We start from the raw sequence: 18722 nt of genomic DNA, 5'->3' as shown, positions 1-18722 counted from the left end.
ATTGATTAATTCCCTCCCTGCGGTTTGAGCTTGGAATGTCCCAGGTCCTAGTTCCTGAGTTTGGAATATCCCCTGTCCCAGTTCCCTGCTTTAGATAATTACCCTGAAACTTATGCTTGCTTACTGATCACAATCTCTATGGCCTAGCATTCTTTCCAGGTTACTGTCATCACTGCTCCTGGGTTGATGACCCTATTGGAGAGTCACATCGCCTGAGGGAAGGCTCCACGCAGACCCTCGGGACCATCACATGGCCTCTGGAGGAACGTCCAGATTTTCCCTTAAATACCCCAAGCCGGTCTGAGAATGTTAAGGCAGTTTTTGGAGGTGTTAACCCACTGCCTCCTCAGACTACCGTTGCTCTGATAATAAAGGCTTATTCTATGACCCAACTCCTGTGTTGATCTATTGGCTGAGCAGCACGAGAGAAGGACTCATTTGGTCTCTGGTTTCAGTGGGACCTGACCTGGGAACTTTAAAGGAATATCAGGCTCCAACCCAAAAGAAGGGGGAGGGTGTTCATGTGAAAGCCTTCCAGTGGGAAACACACAACCCCAAAGGAAGGGTTCCAAGAGCCTCTAGTTCTGCTGACCTGAATCTCAGTCATTCTGTTTGACAAATATTTGTGAAGTGTCTCCTATATGCCAGCTTCTGGGGCTAAAACAGGGAGCGAAAAAGAACGAAGTAGTCTCTGCCTTTCTCTTAGAGGCGACAAACCGTGTCTTTATTGGAACATACTGCAACAAGGAACTCTCCTAGGCCTCGTGGGGGCGACAAAGACCAAAATATCGAAATGTCTCACCCACCTCAGCACCTTAGAGAAGCAGCAAGGGACAAGGATCATCAAGAAATTGAAATTCAGAGACGGGCACGGATGTGTTCAGCATCACTAAAGAATCTTATATAGGCCAAGACTAGATTTTGAAGGAGAAAGTCCTTTGGTGTCTCAAATTTAACTGAGGCCCATGAAGCTAATGAAGCTTAAGCTTCCTAGACTCCTTATTTGTACAAACTCTTCCCTGGGTGATGAGTGTGGACAATTCAGAGTACTTAAGATTGTGACTACAAAAAAAAGAAAAGAAAAGAAAAAGAAAAAAATTTGCATTGCTCACAGCAGGTACATACAACGCAGCAGGGACATACAGTGCCTAGGGCCCAATACATTTTTAAGGGCCCACGAAAAAAAATTTAATATTGAAATCCGAAGGAAAAAAAAATCTAATCCAGACTAGCTTATCTTCATCTTTATACCCACACAATCATAAAATATAATTTAAATATATTTTTTGGAATAAGGGGATAACAAAGAGAAATGCCAGGGCCCATAAAAGCACTGGAGACAGTGAACAATGTCACATCATTTCATATATGTAGCAAAATAAGACATATATGGGAATGAGAAACCGAAAAATGCAAACTCTAATAACCTCAAATGAGGGAGGAAAGTAGGGGAATGGATGTTGGTACATAGCGAGCTTAGATTACATATGTAGCATATTTTAAGTTTATTAGTGAGTACAGAGACTTGGTTATATTATTCTGAATACTTTTCTATACAGAAATAGTTCATAATAAAATAAATAAAAGACTCCTTATGTGTATCAGTCAAGATAGAATAGGTTATGCAGTAACAAACAGCCCCAAAACTCAGTGGCTTGACACACAAAAAATGTGTATTTTAGATGCTACATCTCCAAGGAAGAGTATCACTTCAGGTACCCTGGAACTCAGGCTGATTGGAAACTTAACTTCAACCAGCAGATCCCCAAGCATCGAAAGGCAGGAATGGAACACAGTGACCAGCTCGCTGGCTCTCACTGCGAGCTGAAGTTGACACACATCGCTTTCACTGATACTTCATTAGCTAAAGAAAAGCGCATGACCATGTCTAACTGCAAAAGGAAGTGCAATCTTACCACATTCCCAGAAGGATGAGAAACGGAATTTAGGAATGATCATAATGTGTAGGCATCTCCTATAATGCCTTTCCACAAAAACCATTTAAGGGTGTTCCAGAGGTTTTCCATATCTCTTTTCCCACTGGGTTTTCACAACACCTCTACAGTTTTACACGTGAGAAAATGTATACGTGGTCCTGAGACGTGTAGTGACTTCTCCAAGATTACACAGTCAGGCCATGGAAGGAATAAATGGATGGCTCAGAGCCCAACCCTGTCCTTGGTGCTGCCGAAAACGCCCCTTTCCCCAAATGCTATACCACACCTGTGTATTTGGGCTATATCAGTGTCGTTTTTTGCAGAATATCTTTCTGTAAACGGAGTTAAAAATCCGTACATTCATAAACTTTGCATCATTGTGTTATCATATCACGAGCCATGCAGAGGCGCTGACAACAGAATAAAGGTTATTATATTCTGGTGAGGGTCAATTGACAGCCAGAACCTAACAATTGTAGTTAAAGAGAAAAATTAGAGTTAGCTCGCAACCCCGTAGCGCCCCACGCAGGCTGTCTCCTTGTGTGTGGGGTGTGATAGGTAATTAGGAAGGAAAGGTATCTTCTTCTCCCCGGGGCGGGGAACTCAGGCTACCTGGAAGCCCCGCCCCGTCCGCTGGTGCGCCTGCGCGGTGGCTCTGACGCTAGCCCGAGTCCCGCCTCCTTCCACAGCGACCACTGGCTTCGGGGGCGGGGCCTGGGCACAAGATGGCCGCCGCGCGTTCGGAGGCCCGGAGTCCGAGCTCAGCGGCCCCCAAGCCGCGATCCCCGGAGCCGCCGGACCTGGTGCGGGCGAGGAAGTGGCCTGGACGGGGAGGGGCGGGAGGTCAAGGTGGAAAGAGGTCGCAGGGCAGGGGGCGGGGCCAGGGTGGAGCCTATGAAGGCTTGGAGTGGGAGGTATTTCAGCTCCGGCCCTGGGGGCGGGGCTTCTCGGGTGGGCGAGGGGCAGGGTTTAGGGGAGCCTATGGGGGTGGAGGGGCGGGGCTTAGCGGGGCAGGGCCTGAGGAGGGGTTGTGGGAACTTCTGGGTGCTGGGAAAGGAGTCCCAGGGATTGAATTTGTCTAATTAAGGGGAGGAGCTTCTAGAGGGGTGGGGCCTCCGAGATTCTGGGGCTAGTGAATTCGGGTGGAAGGTGACCCTGAAAGACAAGGGTGGGGGTTACGAGGGGCACCAACGTTGGGGTCGGGAGGGATGATTCTACAAAGGTCTGAGCAATGCATCTCGAATGCCCAAGGGAGGATTTGGAGAGGGAGAAATGACTGTTCCAGGTGACTTTGGACTGGAGAGTAACTGAGGACAGCGATTCATCCAACAAACATTTACTGAGCTCCGACTTGGGCTCAGTAGATGGATAGGTGCACAATAGATAAGGACTGTACCCTGGAGTTTGCAGTCTAGTAGGGGAGATGGACAATAAAGGAGATTTATTGTGTATGTTCCTAGGAAGAAGATAAAGACGGAGCTGCTAGAGTGGGGGTAGGGGAGCTAAATTTAGACAAGAGCAGTCAGCTGTGTGCCGGATTATGTTTACACTATGGTCAGAGAGATAAGCAGGAGCCAGGTCTCGATGGATATTAGGACAGTTTTGGATTTTAAGGGCAGTTGGAGCCAAGGGAGCATTTTGAGTGGCAAAATGACTTGATCTGATTTCCATTCTCCAAAGGTCATTCAGGCTGCTTTGGGGAGGTGGGTTATAAGGAGCAGGCTAAGTATAGAGGTTCCGTTCAGGAGGCCTTTTCAGTTGTCAAGACAAGAAATGATTGGCTTTTAAGTGGGTGGAGGAGAGACATGGCTGGATCCTAATATATTTTGAACAGGAGGGGAAATCTTGATGGGGATACAGCAGAATCCTGGAGGACAGAGAGCAGGATCTAGAAATTGAGGGGGCCCAGTGTGCCACAAAAAGGAGATAGAGATTTTAAATAAGTGGGGGCGTGCTAGGGATCCCTTGAGGCAGAGTCCACAGGCTCCTTGTTTCTTTCCCCCCACCCTCCAGGTTCTGGTACCTGATGACAGCCGTCCCACTACACCCCCAACTGACCTCATCGAGATCCAGGTGGTGAAGGTGACAGACACCACATTAGTACCTGAACCCCCGGAGCCAGGTTCCCTTCACTGTGCCTTGTGCCCAGCTGCCTTCCGGCTGGTCTCCGAGCTGCTGTTCCATGAACATGGCCACCTGGCCGGGGCTGAGGGTGGCGGTCAGGGTGGGGACCCAAGTCGGTGTCATGTCTGTGGCCACAGCTGCCCGGGCCCTGCCAGCCTCCGCGCCCACTACAGCCTGCACACGGGAGAGCGCCCCTACCGCTGCGCCCTCTGCCCCCGGGCCTTCAAGGCCCTGGCGCCTCTGCTCCGGCACCAGCACCGGCATGGGGTGGAGCCAGGGACCTCTCAGAGGTCCCCGGAGGCGACTGCGACTCGGGGACAGAGGCCAGGGGTGCCCCCAGAGCGGTCGGAGGTGGTGATGGCAGCAGCAATGGCGGGCGCGGCCGTGGGGAAGCCCTTTGCCTGCAGGTTCTGCGCCAAGCCGTTCCGCCGCTCCTCGGACATGCGCGACCACGAGCGTGTGCACACCGGCGAGCGGCCCTACCACTGCGGCGTCTGTGGCAAGGGTTTCACGCAGTCATCGGTGCTGAGTGGCCATGCCCGCATTCACACGGGCGAGCGCCCCTTCCGCTGCGCCCTCTGCGATCGCACTTTCAACAACTCCTCCAACTTCCGCAAGCACCAGCGCACCCACTTCCATGGCCCGGGGCCGGGGCTCACAGACTCTGGAAGCCAGCTGGCGGCGGGGGCAGAAGGGCCAGGGAGTGGGTGTGGGGCAGGAAACACTTTGGAAGAGCGGCACGGGGAGACAGCAACGGTGAAGGTGGAGGTCGATCAGTAGGCTGGGAGAGAAGGGACACTGGGTGTCAACATGGGAGGTAGGAGGTGTACTGCAGAAGGGTTGGGTGGGACAAGGAGACAGGAGACTGGGGGAGAAATAACACAAGGCCATGAAGAGTGTGGGAGAGCAGAGGGACAGCCAGATTCAGGGTGCCCACAAACTCAAAGGGCACCTCCGAGAAATTCAGAGAAAGGCACAGACAGCCCTGTGGATGTCCAGCTAAATGGAAAGATCATGGGATGGACGTCATTGCCCCATCTGCCTGCTCCTTGGGTCGTCCTTGTGCAAGACACAGCGTGTCACAGCAGAGCCTGCACACTACACGGGGAGCCAGGGTTGAGTGGAAAGGCAGATCCAGGGTCTACCATAGTGTTCCCGGGACAGCCCTTCATCTGCAGAACCCTGGACTGTCTTGGGGCCTAGGGTGGACCAGGATGGAATCTTTTGCCTACCTCACTGGGTTGCACTGAACATGGGATGCCTACCCACCCACCCTCAGGCAGAAGACGCCAGCCAGGTCCTCCATAAAGAGACTGGGATCCCATTACCTTGAAGCCAGAGGGTCCCCAAGTCATAGCTGAGAGCACTTAGAGTCTCAAGGATGTAATTGTGACCAACCATAAGTTTTTGGACTCCCAAGAACTGCTAGCCCTGCTGCCATGGTGGTCGCCGCTTAATCCACCAGACTCCTTTTCCCAGGCAACTGAGAACCCAGACAGCCAACATCTGCCTGACACCCCTCCTAAAGCTTTAGTCTCAGAGTCCATAGCTCCCCAGATCTACAATAGCCTCAGGTTTCTCTAAAGTCCTACACTCCCAGTCAGAAGCAAACAGCATACTGCCTGATCCCAGGCTATCCCAAGGAAGGGTCATCAGATGGCAGCATGGTGGCTGGCTGGCGTGCGGTGCTTGTGCAATGAGAGTGGGGGTGAGGGGAGGACTCCGGAGCTAGAAGTGGAAGCCTCCAGTTCTATTCGTATTAAAGGACTTTCTGAAGGGTTTTTCAATGTCAGTCTTGTGTTTGGGTTACTGTGCTTGGGGGGTGGGGGTTGAGGGGCCACATTGTGGTCTTGCCACCAACAGTGAATTATAGCATACCTCTCTCCACACTTCTTTAGAATGGGTGTGACAGCGTTTGGCTATTCAGAGATGGTGATTCAGCTATGGGAGTGGGGGCCAGAGAATTTTGGCAAAATGGACTCATGTGGTCAGTATGCTTATTAAGGAGGGAGAGCCCGGATTTGCACACTTTCTTGTTCACCAAACATTCCCCATGAGATAACACGAAGACTAATCATAACATGAACAGAACTCTTTGTTCCCTGCAAAGAAACACCCGTGTTTCCTATCTCCTGACACATGAACTAGACACCCAGGCAGGTCCCTTTAAGCCTTCATCCCTCATCCACTTACCTAATCCCTTACCAGTTTCCCCGCTATTGAGCCAGTGAGGTATCTCTGGAATCTGAACGCTTCTTTTAACCATCACTATTGCAGACAAGCCAACAATGGCCTCACATTGAGACCATACAGCAGTTCAGCCTCCAGGCCCTGCCCTCCATTCTCCAAACTGCAAACACGTGGATCCTTCAAAAACACAGATCCCAACTTTTTCACCAACCTACAGCTCCCTGTGGTTTCGAGGAATCACAAACATGAATGCCTGTAGGAGCTGGGTGGCAGTGTAAATGAGGAAAGTGGCCGAGTTCACGGGGGGAAATACAGCAGCCACAGTGAGGTGAAATATGGAGACTGACACTTGGGCTCAGAGTTGGGATTGGGGAGTGGTGGGAATTGGTGGCCGACTGTGTGTGTGCTCCGGGTGAATGGCTACTCAGTTCAGGAGGATGCAAACCAGGTTGCTAGATTGTCCGAAACTTTTAGAAGTTGCATTAGTTTGTATTATGTATAATCTGATTTTCAAATGTTGGCAACTAAGTCCGACTTTTTTTTTTTTTTTTTTTTTTTTTTTTAATGCATGGGCTAAACAAAAGGCATCAGTGGCTTGGATGCAGCCTGGCAGCTTCCAGCCTCTGGGGCCGTCCAAGCTCCACCATTTAGAACCCACGGCCCTTCAGGATCCAGCCTCCCACACCCCAAGCCCTCCAACCATACTAATCTATTTGAAATTCTCTGGAATAGCTAAGATTAGCCAGACACATTAAACCCTCCACCTGGAATCCATTGCTGCTCCCCTTTACCTGGCAAAACCTGTGGCTTTGTCATTGCTCAGGTATCACCTCCTCCAGGAAGCTGGTTTGACCCCCCCGTCTGATTAAGGAGACTCTTCAGTGCTCCCTGAGCCTATGTCCTTTAAAGTTGTGCTCCACGTCCATGTGACTTTGAACCCTGGGACACTGGCACGAGGTCTCACACTGGATGATCAGCAATAGAGCATGGTGGCCACCCTGGTGTGTGTGGGGGGGTCAAACTGGACTCGCCAGGCAGTGCCCCGAGCTGGCTTTGTCTTCACTTTTCACATTGTTCATACTGAGGCACCTGGGCCTGTGGTCCCAGCTCTCCTATGAATCTGCCAGGTGTCCTCAGAACTTTTCTTCTCCAGGACCTCAGTCTCCTCTTCTAAACGCATGCTGCAGGGCAGTATCTCACTGCTTGGAGATCCTAAATGAGGGCTGTGAAAGGGCTTTTGGGGCATCCCCAAGTTACCCTGGAGGGATGGGTGCTACGAGCGAGCGGTACCATAACCACCAATCCACACAAGGCCTCACCAGGACTTCTCTTCCGTATCACTCGGGGCCAAGGAGGCTGTCCCGTTTCCCAGCACCCAGCAAAGGACCCTGCAGACGGGCTTGGGGAAATGTGGCCTGAGTGAACACACACCGGTGGTAGTTTGAAGGGGAAGGAGTCCAGGTACATTGTCAGTTCCTGAGAGCAGAGACTTACCTGTCTTGTTGATATGCTGTCTGCCCAACTCACAGATGGACACTTGGATCTGCTAAATCCTCAGGAAGTATGGGGGGTGAGGAAATCCAGAGTGGATGAGACGGAGGGTACAGGGGGATGGAAATCCCAGGGAAACGCCAGGGCTTGAGCCCCTCTCCGAGATGTAAGAAAGGACTCTCTTGCCCTGGTGATAAGGTTTATTATCTCTGCTCTGTACAAGCCGCGTCTGCCACCCCGCCCCCCACCCCACAATCCAAAAGAGCACCCAGGCCCCCATGTGCCCTCCCAACTCTGCTCGTGTACCACTGTCCGGCCGGATCCCAAGGAAGGCGGATGAGCAGTTCATGCCCATCTCCACCGAAGCTTGTGGGGGAAAATGCTGCTGGGGCGGGAGGCGGAGGGAATTACAGAACGGGGTTAGACGGCAGATCGAATTCAGTGCGGGACAGGATGAGAGGAGGGCCACAGAGGTCCAGGTTGGAGTGATTCAGCCTTGAGTTTGTACAGCACGGCCTTGGAGGGGGCTAGTCTGTCTGAAGGATAGAGGAGGTAACAGCAAGGAGGGGGGAAGAGTCTGACCTGCGGCCGGTAAGGAGTGAGTCTGGAAGGGGACATCTGAGTGGAGTGGCGGACAGGAAGCCCTCTGGTCAGGCCTCCTTCCCAGCCAAGGTGCTGGCCCCTGCTCCAGGACCCCCGAGGCCCTCGGCCTTGTGAGCCAGGCGGTGTTTCTTGAGGCCGTAGGTGTTGGCGAAGCCTTCGCCACAGGAGGAGCAGCGGAAGGGCCGGCCGCCCTGGTGGGCTGCTAGGTGCTTGCGGAAGTAGCCGGGATCCTTGAAGGCCTTGAGGCAGGCGGGGCAGCGGAGCTCGGGCCGTGGCGGCTCATGGGCACGCTGGTGGCGCAGCACAGAGCTCAGGTAGAAGAAGCCCTTGCCACAGTGCTCGCAACGGTAGGCGCGCTCGCCGAGGTGCAGCCGCTGATGCTCCAGCAGGTTGGAGCGGTAGCGGAAGGTCTTCCCGCAGGCGCCGCAGCGTTGGGGCCGGGCCACAGCGTGCAGCCGCCGGTGCTCGGCCAGGCTGGACGACTGCGCGAAGCGCTTGGCGCACACGCCACATTTGAAGGCCCGCTCGCCCGTGTGCACCACACGGTGCTGCCGCAGGTACCAGGAGCGCAGGAAGCCTCGGCCACACACGCCACACCGGTATGGCCGCTGCTCTGTGTGGCAGCGTTGATGGCGCATCAGTAGGGCAGCCTCCCAGAAGCGCTTGCCGCACACAGGGCAGCGGAAGCCCCGCTTCTGCCGGTGGCTGCGCCGGTGCAGGAGCAGGTCATAGGCGCCCGCAAAGCTCTGGCCGCAGAGGCCGCAGCCCAGGGTCCGCCGCACCAGATGCACATACTTGTGAGTGACTAGGCCCAGGAAGTGCTTGAAGCTCTGGCCGCATGTGGCGCAGCTGAAGCGCTCCGGGCCCGAGCTGGTGCCCCCACCGCCCCCCGCCGTCGCCCCGCCAGCGTCATCGGCCCCTGATACCCCTGCCAGTGCCGCCACGGCCGCCCCGACCTCCCCTGCCAGCCCGTTGTCCAGCACGCTGGCCGCCTCGGAGCCGCCGGAGCCATCCGGAGGCTGCGGGCCGCCAGGCGTGGCCGGGAGCAGGCGCTCGGGGGCGGCCTGGTGGACCAGCTTGTGCCACATGAGGTTCTCAATGAAGCCGAAGGTCTTACCGCAGGCGTCGCAGCCATAGGGTTTCTCCGCCATGTGCGCCTCCTTGTGGCTCATGACGTGGAAGAGATCCGGGAAGTGCTCGCCGCAGTCCGAGCACGCGTAGCTCAGGCCCTCAGCGGCCCCTGAGGATGTGGCCGAGGCACCTGGGCCACAGGCCCCCGGCGCGCCCTGTGTGGAGGGGAGGCCGGCAGTCCCAGCCAGGGCACAGGGCAGCTGCAGCCGGTGCACCTGACGATGGCGCGTCAGGCTCTGCGGATAACCGAAGACCTTGCCGCAGAGTTCGCACTTGTAGGGGCGCTCACGGGTGTGCACCACGTGGTGCTTGCTCAGGTGGAAGGACTCGCGGAAGCGCTTCCCACACACCGGGCATTGGTGTGGTTTCTCGCCCGTGTGGATGCGCTCGTGGCGCTTCAGGGTCTCGCGGCGACCGAAGCCACGCCCGCAAATACCGCAGCAGAACGTCTTCCCGGGGCCGCTGGTGCCAGTACCACCCGCTCCGCTTGTCCCTGCGCCACCAAGCAGCAGTGGGTGTGCTCCCAGGAGCGGCACGGGCACGGCACCGTACACCACGGCCGCCGCAGCCGCCGCGGCCTTCTCACTGTCACTTGCAGGGGTGTCGGGCGGCAGCAGGTAAGGGCCTGGGGGGAAGGCAGCCGCGGGCTGAGGGATAGTAGCCGCTGCATCCTTGGGAGCATCGGAGGCAGCGGGTGGCGCATGCGCAGCCTTGTGGCGGAGAAGGCTCTGCGGCGCGGAATAGGATTTGCCACATAGATCGCAGGGGTACACGGGCCGGGGCCCTGCCGCGCCCGCGTGCGCCGCCTGGTGCTTGAGCAGGTAGGCGGCGTCGCGGAAGGCCTTGCCGCAGACCCCGCAAGGCAGGCGCAGCAGGTCCGCCGAGTGCGTCTTCACGTGGCGCTTGAGGCTCTCCCTGCGGTTGAAGCTCTTGCTGCACACGGAGCATGAGAAAGGCTTCTCGCCCGTGTGGATAATCTGATGCTGGTGCAGGTGGCTGGGCTTCTTGAAGACCTTCCAGCAGAGAGGGCAGGCGAAGGGGCCCTCACCGCCCCCCGCCGCGGGCGGAGGCACACCCACACCCGCCGGTGTTCCGGGGGCTGCATTCCCATCGGCTGAGGCAGTGGGGGCTGCGGGTGTGGCAGGAGGGCCGGCGGGGACCACTGTGGGGGCACCCCCTCCGGCAGCAGCGGGCGTGGGCAGGCCCAGCGGCGGAAGAGGCGCACCTGGCTGCGCTGGGCCCCCGGCGGCGGGTGGCACATCCTTGTGACAGCGGCGGTGGCGGATGAGACTGGACACGTGGTTGTAAGTGCGGCCACAGACGCCGCACTCGTATGGCCTCTCCCCCGAGTGCACCAGCATGTGCTGCACCAGGTGCGACGACTGCTTAAAGGACTTCTGACAAACGCCGCAGGGGAAGCGCCGCTCCATCAGGTACTTCAGCCTGCGGAAGTAGCCCTTGTCGTCCTTGGTGGGGTCGCAGGCTGCCCCTGCAGCGGGCCCCGGCGGGGTCTGCGAAGGGGAGGGGAGCGGCGCTGAGGTCCCCACGGCAGTGGCCAACCCCGGCGTCACCCCCGGCCCAGATGCGGGCCCTCCACGTTTCAGGTTCCCAAACAGGTGCTGGTGTCCCGAGAGGTCAACGATGCCCCACTGCGGGGCAGGGAAGGCAGCGTCAAAGAGGGGGGGTGGGGGCGCCCCAAAGGCGGGAGGCAGGGGCGGGTCAGGCTTCTTGGATTGGGAGGACGACGACGAGGAGGATGACGAGGACGACGACGACGAGGGTGCCTCAGCTTTGGGCTTGAAGGTAGACTGCGGTGGGTAGTCATACTGAGGCGGTGGGGGCTGCGGCGGGGGCTGCGGTGGGGGGCCGGGGGTGCAGGGCAGGGCCGCCACCGCCTTGGCGTGCTCCCCATACAGCTCCATGGGCTCGAAGCGCTGGTGGTTGAGGAACTCCAGGAAATCGAAGGGGTAGCTCTGGAAGTGCACCCCGTCCTCGCCCCCAATGCCGCCACCCCCGCCGCCGCTGCCCGCCGCATTTGCCTCCATCTCCACCGGGAGTGGAGTGCGAGACCCTGCGGAGAAGAGGATGCGGCTGAGGAAGCAGTACTGGCCGTGGGTTCTCCCCACCGCAAACAGGGCTGTGCGCTGGCGACTCGTGTCCATGTCTCACATCTTTTCCGGATCCTTACAAATCTCTATCCATCCCCCAGACCTCTACCCCCAGCAGTGCTGGCAGGCCTTTCTCTCCTTCTCAGACCCTAATTCTCCCAGCACCCCTGGCACCTGGTCTCAGTCCCCTCTGCAAACCCTCAGGCCTCCGCTGTGTCCCCGCCCCCTCGTCTCCCCCCCCACACACACACACACACAGACACCAGCCCTCTGTTCCCAGTCCCTTCAGGTTTGGCCTCTGTCATCATCATAACAGTTTCCATCATAGTGGTTAAGAGGATGGCCTCTGCAGCTAGAATGCTAGATGTGAATCTTAGCTGTGTGACCACAGCAAGTACCTGAACCTCTCTGTACCTGGATTTCCTCATCTACAAATGGAGGTGACAAAGCACACCCCCACCTCACAGGGCTGCTGTGAGGATCCAACAGCTGATATAAAAAGCCCCTCAGATGGCTGGTCCCTGGTGCTCTGTACGCAAGCACTTGGGAAGCAGAAGCTATTATGTTGTCATCGCTGTCACTATTGGTAGGAACAGAAAGTCGGCACAAAACAAGAGAATTGGAAAGAAGACAGTATTGGGAGGGGTATGTTCTTTCACTACAGGTGGGAAGGACAATATGCAGGCCTGGGACAAACAGCTTATATAGCAGGGGGCTGGCAGAGAAGGAAAGCAGCCAAGCACAGCAGTAAACGCGTGGTCTGGGCAGACCAAGTCCCATCTCCTTCCCACACGTTCACCATTTCTAAAGGGGCAGTAAACCCTAGACTGCAGGGGGATTTAAGGGGGCTGAAATAGGATGCAAGGAAACACAGTAGTGGTTGGCACAGCTCACTCAGTTCCTGGAGCTCTTTGTACCTTCAGTGACATCACTTGCCTGGGAAGAGCCTGAAGGCAGAAGCTCAGGGAGCCTTTTCCTACCCCCTCCAAGATAGTGGTCATTCTCTGGGTACCTCCTTTACAGGACTTTTCATTCCAGATTCCAGCTGTTCTGCCCCCTCCCCCAGCCCTGGACCCATCCAGGGGCCTTGGCAAATGCCTCCCAAAAGTTGGAGGCGAGCCAGTGGGAGAAGGGTCCCCAAAGTCTGGCATGCTTCCTGGCCACCGTCCCAGTCCCTGCCCCCTGGGTGCCTAGCTCTGTGCCCAGCCCGAGGTAGGGGGTCAGGAGGACCCACCGAGGCCAGGGCCTGTCAGCTCCCACCTGTTAGGCTGGCTCTCTCCCCTCCACAGGTGAAAGGTATCTCCTCCAGCCCTGCCTGGAGGTGATATTTTTAGCCTTCAGCTCTTGGTTGTCCTTGGAGGAGACCCAACATCCCATGTCCTTCACACTCTCTGGTTCATCTCATCTCCGGAAGGAACAAAGGCATGGCTGGCATGGGAGTAGAAGCCTGAGGTGGAACCTCAGTGGGGAGACAGGGCTGGACTGGCTGGTGGGCATGGAGAAAATACATGGTACAAGGATGCAGGGAGGAAGGGCAGGGAGGGAAGGTGTCTTGGGGAAGAAACCAGTGCCTGGACTCACCTCCATCAGAGCACGTATTACTGACAGCTACCCTTGACTGGGCACTTCCTACAGGCCAGCGCCATTCTACACACATCACACAGACTGACTCACTAAATCCCTACCACAACTCCACGAGACCATGACACAGGAGCAGTGGTTATCCCCACCTGGCAAATGAGAGCACAAGACACAGAGAGGTCAAGTGATTTGCCCAAGGTCACAGAGCAAGTCTGTGGATTGACCCACCCCTCCCAGCACAGGGTTCTTCTCCCAGGGTTGTTCCCTGAGGTGGAGAAAGGCAGGGGTGGAACTATAGGGCTAGGACCCTTATTTGAGAGTGCTCTCTGTGTTACGAAGGGATGGGTGGGAGAGAGAGATGGTCACCATCCTGAGCAGAAGCAACAGTGATGTGATGAGGCTGCACTCTGCCTGGAACATTCTTGTCCAGGTCTCAAGGCTCTCTCCTGTGCCTCCTTCTGGTCTCTGCTCACACGTCACTTCCAAGAGAGGTGACACCCCACTCTCCCACCCCATCACTTGCTAGGACCTCATCCTGCTGCATTTTTTCATCATGCTTATTACCACTGACTTACTGTGTCTATTTCCTTTGCTATGTTTCCTTTCTGTCCTCCTCACCTAACAGCAAGCACTCGGCCCACCGTGTTAGTCGCTGTATCCCAGCACTTAGCACAGCACCTGGCACAGTATGGGTGTTCCACAAATATCTGATGATATCTAGAAATGAAACAGCACCCTTCTAAATCACCAATGGGTCCACAAAGGTATCACCAAGGAAATTAGATGAATGAAATGGAAACGCCACACACGTGGGAGATGCAGCTAAAGCAGTGCTCAGAGGTAAACTTAAGGCTATAAATGCCTATGTTAATAAATATTTGTTGAGTAAGTGAAAGGATGAAACTAAGGTGACCAGAACTCCACAAGGAAGGGAGGGAGACATTTAGCAGAGATGCAGTTTACATCTAGGGGATTTCCCATAAGGAATCGGGGGGAGGGGAGACAGTGAGGTTATGATGACGGCCCAAAGGGCTGACAGAGAAGGAGGGGTGTTCTTGGAGGACAGAACTGACCAGGCTCAACGATTATTTCCACTGGGAAACAAGAGATATTTCTGCTTTTAGGGGACCCAAGACTTATATTGATTGGTGCCTTTCTAAGGGGAGATATATCACGGGAGGGTTGCAGACGCATGATGGGGGAATGGTCCCAATGGACAGGAGCCCCACAGCAACCATAGTCACAATCCTAACAGCTCATGTTTATCGTTAGACCAGTTGGATAGGAACTCCTTGATGCATCACAACAGTCCCGTGCCATTATTGGTCCCATTTCATTAGTGGGGAAACTGAAGAAATGGGGACAGGGGTCTCTCTGATGCCAGGACCTAGGGACCATTCCCCTATAACAAGCTGCCTTGTGATGACAATCTAGTCTGTTAATAACGATAAAGGTAATATTTAATAATGTGTGACATTAAATGAGTTATTTCCACATACCAAGTACACCTCTAAATCCTTTACATGTGTTGACTCAATGCATCTTCCCAGTAACCCTAGAAAATGGTTACAGTTATTAACTCAGTTGTACAGAGAAAGAGACTGAGAGCCAGATAGGTAAGTCAATCCCCTGAAGTCACACCAGTAACAAGCAGCAGGGCCAGGAGCTGAAGGGAGGCGGCAGATCTCCACAGTGGATGCTATTACCCCCTACAACATGCTGTCTTTCAATATGTCTCAATAAAGGAAGGCCCCCACCCTGCCTTTTACTGCAAATATTTTTTGTCTCACCCACTTCGCTGCCGCCCAACCCCAGGACTAGCCACCAGCACTTACTGAATGCTATTATTAGGTACCTTATGTGGCTTATTTCAATCAAACAAACTCATAAGATAATTTATAGACAAAAGGACTAAGGCCAAACCATGTCCCTCCTCTGCTCAAAACCCTGCAGTGACCCTCATCTCAATCAAAGTCCTTATGATGGCCTACACAGCCCCCATGGCCTCCTGGCTACTCCTTCAATGGGCCAGCTCCATTCCTGTCTCAGGGCCTTTGCACTGGCTGTTGCTTCTGCCTGAAATGCTCTGACTTCCACATATACACATCTTACCCCTTCCCTCCTTCACATCTTTGCTCAAATGTCATCTCAGTGAGGCTTTCCATGACCACTGCAACCTGTCGCTCAGACCAACACTCCTGCCCTCCCCAGCCTGCTTCATTTCTCTGTTTACCAGTTGGCATCACTAAATTAACCATGCATTCTGTCTTGGTGGTGGTGGTCTCCCCCTCTAGAAGGTAAACTCCATGCACACAAAGATTTTTATGTTTTGTTCACTGCTTCATCCCCAGGACCTAGCACAGTGCCCGTCTTTGAAAATACTTGTTGAATAAGTGAGAATGAGGTTACGAAAAGAGAAAGTGGTTTGCTCAGAGATATGAACTAGCAACGGCAACTGGACCTGGAGCTGAGCTGCGCCCTCCACAACTAAGACTGAAAGGACAACAACCTGAACCTGAACGGCACCCTCCACAACTAAGACTGAAAGGACAACAACGTGACTTGGAAAAAAGTCCTGGAAGTACACACTGTTCCCCAATAAAGTCCTGTTCCCCTTCCCCAATAAAATCTAAAAAAAAAATTAAAAAAAGAAGTCTTCCTACCACCCTCTCTGACACCGTAGCCCCTATAAATCTATATTCTTACCCTGCTGGATTTTCTTCACATACATGTATTTTGTTTTTTTAATTGTCTGCCCTATGAACTAGCATATGCACTTCACAAGGAGATGGAATTTTGTCTGTTTTGTTCTCTGCTTCATGCCCAGTGTGTAGGTGATCATTAAACAGCTGTTGAACAAATGAATAAACAAATGAAATACATTCTAGGCTTGGTAGAGCTGACAACGCCCAGATAATTATGGCAATGCCGTCACCTCCAAGGCCCTGGGATCAATCTCACAGGCCTTCCCTGCCACTCTACCATCATGGCCACCTCAGGGCCTTTGCACTGTTCTTCCCTCTGCCTGGAACAGTTCACCAAGACCTTCACATGACTAACTGCTAATTCAGGTTTCACCTCTGAAGCAGCTCACCAGACTCTCAGACAACCCAGAAAACAGCATTTATCTTGTTTATTTGGTTGTTTTTGGTCTGTCTCCTTAACTAGACTGCAAAACTCCACAAAAACAAAGACTGTGTGCATTTATCTCTCCTTCATGGCTGCATGAGCTGGACCTATTGCACATCCGTTCAAGAATGAACGTCTGGGGAAGAAAGAGCTCATGCTCCAGTAAAGCTGGGGGTCTTCTCCAGGGAGTCCAGGAAGATGGAGTGAGAGCAGGGTGAGAAGGGGCAGGTCCGGACAAACTTGCTAGTGCGGGGCAAGCGCATTCTGAGGGAAGGCCTCACTGAGGGGCGCTGCTCTGGGGGAGGAATGACCAAAGATAGAAGCTGACCGAGAGAAGGATGGAGTGGGAGCCTGGGGCTAAACTGGCAGCCGTTTCTACCTGAAGAAGGAAAGGATGTGGGTGTGAGAACATACCTCTAGAGGGAGCTGGTCTATGGGGGGAGGAGGGTGTTGAAAGGGGTATTTTCAAGGGGAATTATGATGGAGGGGTGCAGAAGTAAAAAAAAGGCATTCTTGGCTGCTGACCAGAATAGAACATATTTTTACACCAATGAAAGTGGGGGTTTCGGAGCTTTGGGAGACTGCTGTGTGGACATAATAGGGGGGCAGTTCTGCTGTAAAGCACTAACGCAACACTCCTTGGGGGCAACTTACAGAGGCTAAAAGAGGGTTCACGGGTAGCTGCCCTGCATGGGGGAGGGCAATGCTGGTGGCATTTGGGGGGCTGTCCTGGAGGAAACAATCACTGGAGGATATGTAGAAGGGGTCCTGCGAGAAAGCATTAGTGGGGGGCCCTGGCAGCAGTTTAGGGGAGCGCCACTAATGAAGGCGTTTTGGCAGCCGTCCCACATGGGGGCGTTAATGGGGCAGATAGCTGGAGTGCTCTTATGGGGGAGCAGTGATGGGGGTCCCCCGGCGAGGGCCGGGCGGGAGCACTGGTGGGGACGTTCTGAGGACTACAGCGGGTCTGGGCGGGACCCCCCGCCCCGTTATCCCCGGACCCCCGGCCACGCACCCCGTCACTCACCGGCGCCGGGGTCTCCGCCGGGAGGAGGCCGAGGAGGCGGAGGAGGCGCCGCCGCTCGGGGGAGACCCGAGGGCCTGACCGGAAGTGCCGCCCCCTCCCCCTCCCCGGCAGCCCCGCGCCGCCTGCCTAGCCGCCTGCCCGCCCGCCCGGAAGCGGAAGTCGCGCCCGTCTCCGAGGCGCCGGCGTGGAGGAGCGGAAAGAGGAGGCGGCGGCAGCGGCGACCCGGAGAGGGAATTGCGCCTGCGCGCTAGTTCAGGGATGTAGGCGGGTAAAACCTTGAACCACTTCCGGTGGGCGAGCTGAGCAAAGTGCGCCTGCGCCCTCAGAGTCCGCTTCTTCTTGAGGTACCGTCCACACGCTTGGGTCGTAGGGTTAAACCCTGCCCCTCGCGCAAACCTCACACTTAAGCCCCACCCCTAGTCTGAACCACGCCCATCCGGGGGGGCTTAATTATAAGCCACGCCCATCAACTCAAAATCCGTCCTCCTTGCCCGAGGGCCCCGAATTTTCTCCCGTTCTTCCCTACCTCCATGGCTTCACTACTTTCTAAATCCCACCTCTCCCGCCTAAGCACCGCCCTTAGCCACGCCTTTTTCTTGTAGACCCTCCCCCTCCAAGCTTCACAGGCTGAGCCACGCCCCCTGGCTTCGGCCCCGCCACTTATGCTCCAAAGCATTTAAGCTCCAACTCTCTCATAACTTCAACGCGAAGTTTGTGCCTCTCACCTCCAAGGCATTTTCTTAAATCAGTGGTTCTCAAACTATGGTCTAGACACCAGCAGCAGCAGCATCACTTCGGAAATTGTTAGAAATGGAAATTCTCAGGCCCCCCAGCCCAGAATTTCTGAATCAAATTCCTAGGTAGGGCCTAGGAATCTGAGTTTTAAAATGCCCTTCAGGTGAGGTTCAAACTTCCAGTTATAAAGCAAGTCACAGGGATATAATGTGCAGCATAAGGTAATATAGTCAATAATATCGTGATAACTTTGGTGACAAATGGTGACTAGACTTACTATGACCATTTTATAATGTATAGAAATATCAAATCCCAATGTTGTACACCTGATGCTACTATAATATGCATATCAAGTATATTAAAAATAAAATACCCTTCGAGTGATTCTATGCAGGCTGAAGTTAGAACCCACAGCTTTACTACACTTTGTATGGCCCCTCATAAATCTCTGTAAACCTTGCTCCTACCATGTTTCCCCGAAAATAAGATGAGTCTTATATTAATTTTTGCTCCAAAAGACACATTAGGTTCAGGGGATATCATTCTGAAAAATCATGCTAGGGCTTATTTTCCCATTAGGTCTTATTTTCGGGAAAACACAGTAATTCAGCCACACTCCAAGCAGCTAAGCCCAGCTCTATTCAGCCCATCCCTCTCAGGGACTTC

At 54.4% G+C, this 18722-nt stretch overlaps 2 protein-coding genes across 4 annotated transcripts; one reads left to right on the top strand and one right to left on the bottom strand.

Moving 5' to 3' along the window:
• The first annotated feature begins 2563 nt into the window (after positions 1–2563).
• ZNF784 (zinc finger protein 784) lies at positions 2564–6123 on the top strand. Its single transcript, XM_033129442.1, has 2 exons — positions 2564–2740; positions 3951–6123. The coding sequence occupies exons 1-2, from the start codon at positions 2663–2665 to the stop codon at positions 4839–4841; spliced, it is 969 nt and encodes a 322-aa protein (XP_032985333.1). The 5' UTR covers positions 2564–2662; the 3' UTR covers positions 4842–6123.
• Positions 6124–7927: 1804 nt separating this feature from the next.
• ZNF865 (zinc finger protein 865) lies at positions 7928–17562 on the bottom strand. Of its 3 annotated transcripts, XM_033129137.1 has the most exons (3): positions 17322–17562; positions 13166–13314; positions 7928–11547 (listed from the first exon to the last, which is right to left on the bottom strand). In XM_033129137.1, exons 2-3 carry the CDS (start codon positions 13239–13241, stop codon positions 8393–8395), a joined length of 3231 nt encoding a protein of 1076 aa, XP_032985028.1. In that variant the 5' UTR covers positions 13242–13314; positions 17322–17562; the 3' UTR covers positions 7928–8392. The 3 variants fall into 3 exon arrangements, with proteins under 3 accessions (XP_032985028.1, XP_032985030.1, XP_032985027.1); XM_033129139.1 differs by lacking the exon at positions 13166–13314 and having other exon boundaries at positions 17322–17561; XM_033129136.1 differs by lacking the exon at positions 17322–17562 and having other exon boundaries at positions 13166–15727.
• Positions 17563–18722: the final 1160 nt, after the last annotated feature.

Source organism: Rhinolophus ferrumequinum, chromosome 15 (genome assembly GCF_004115265.2).
Source record: "Rhinolophus ferrumequinum isolate MPI-CBG mRhiFer1 chromosome 15, mRhiFer1_v1.p, whole genome shotgun sequence".
Lineage (NCBI taxonomy): Eukaryota > Metazoa > Chordata > Mammalia > Chiroptera > Rhinolophidae > Rhinolophus > Rhinolophus ferrumequinum.
This window is presented reverse-complemented; position numbering and strand designations above follow the sequence as displayed.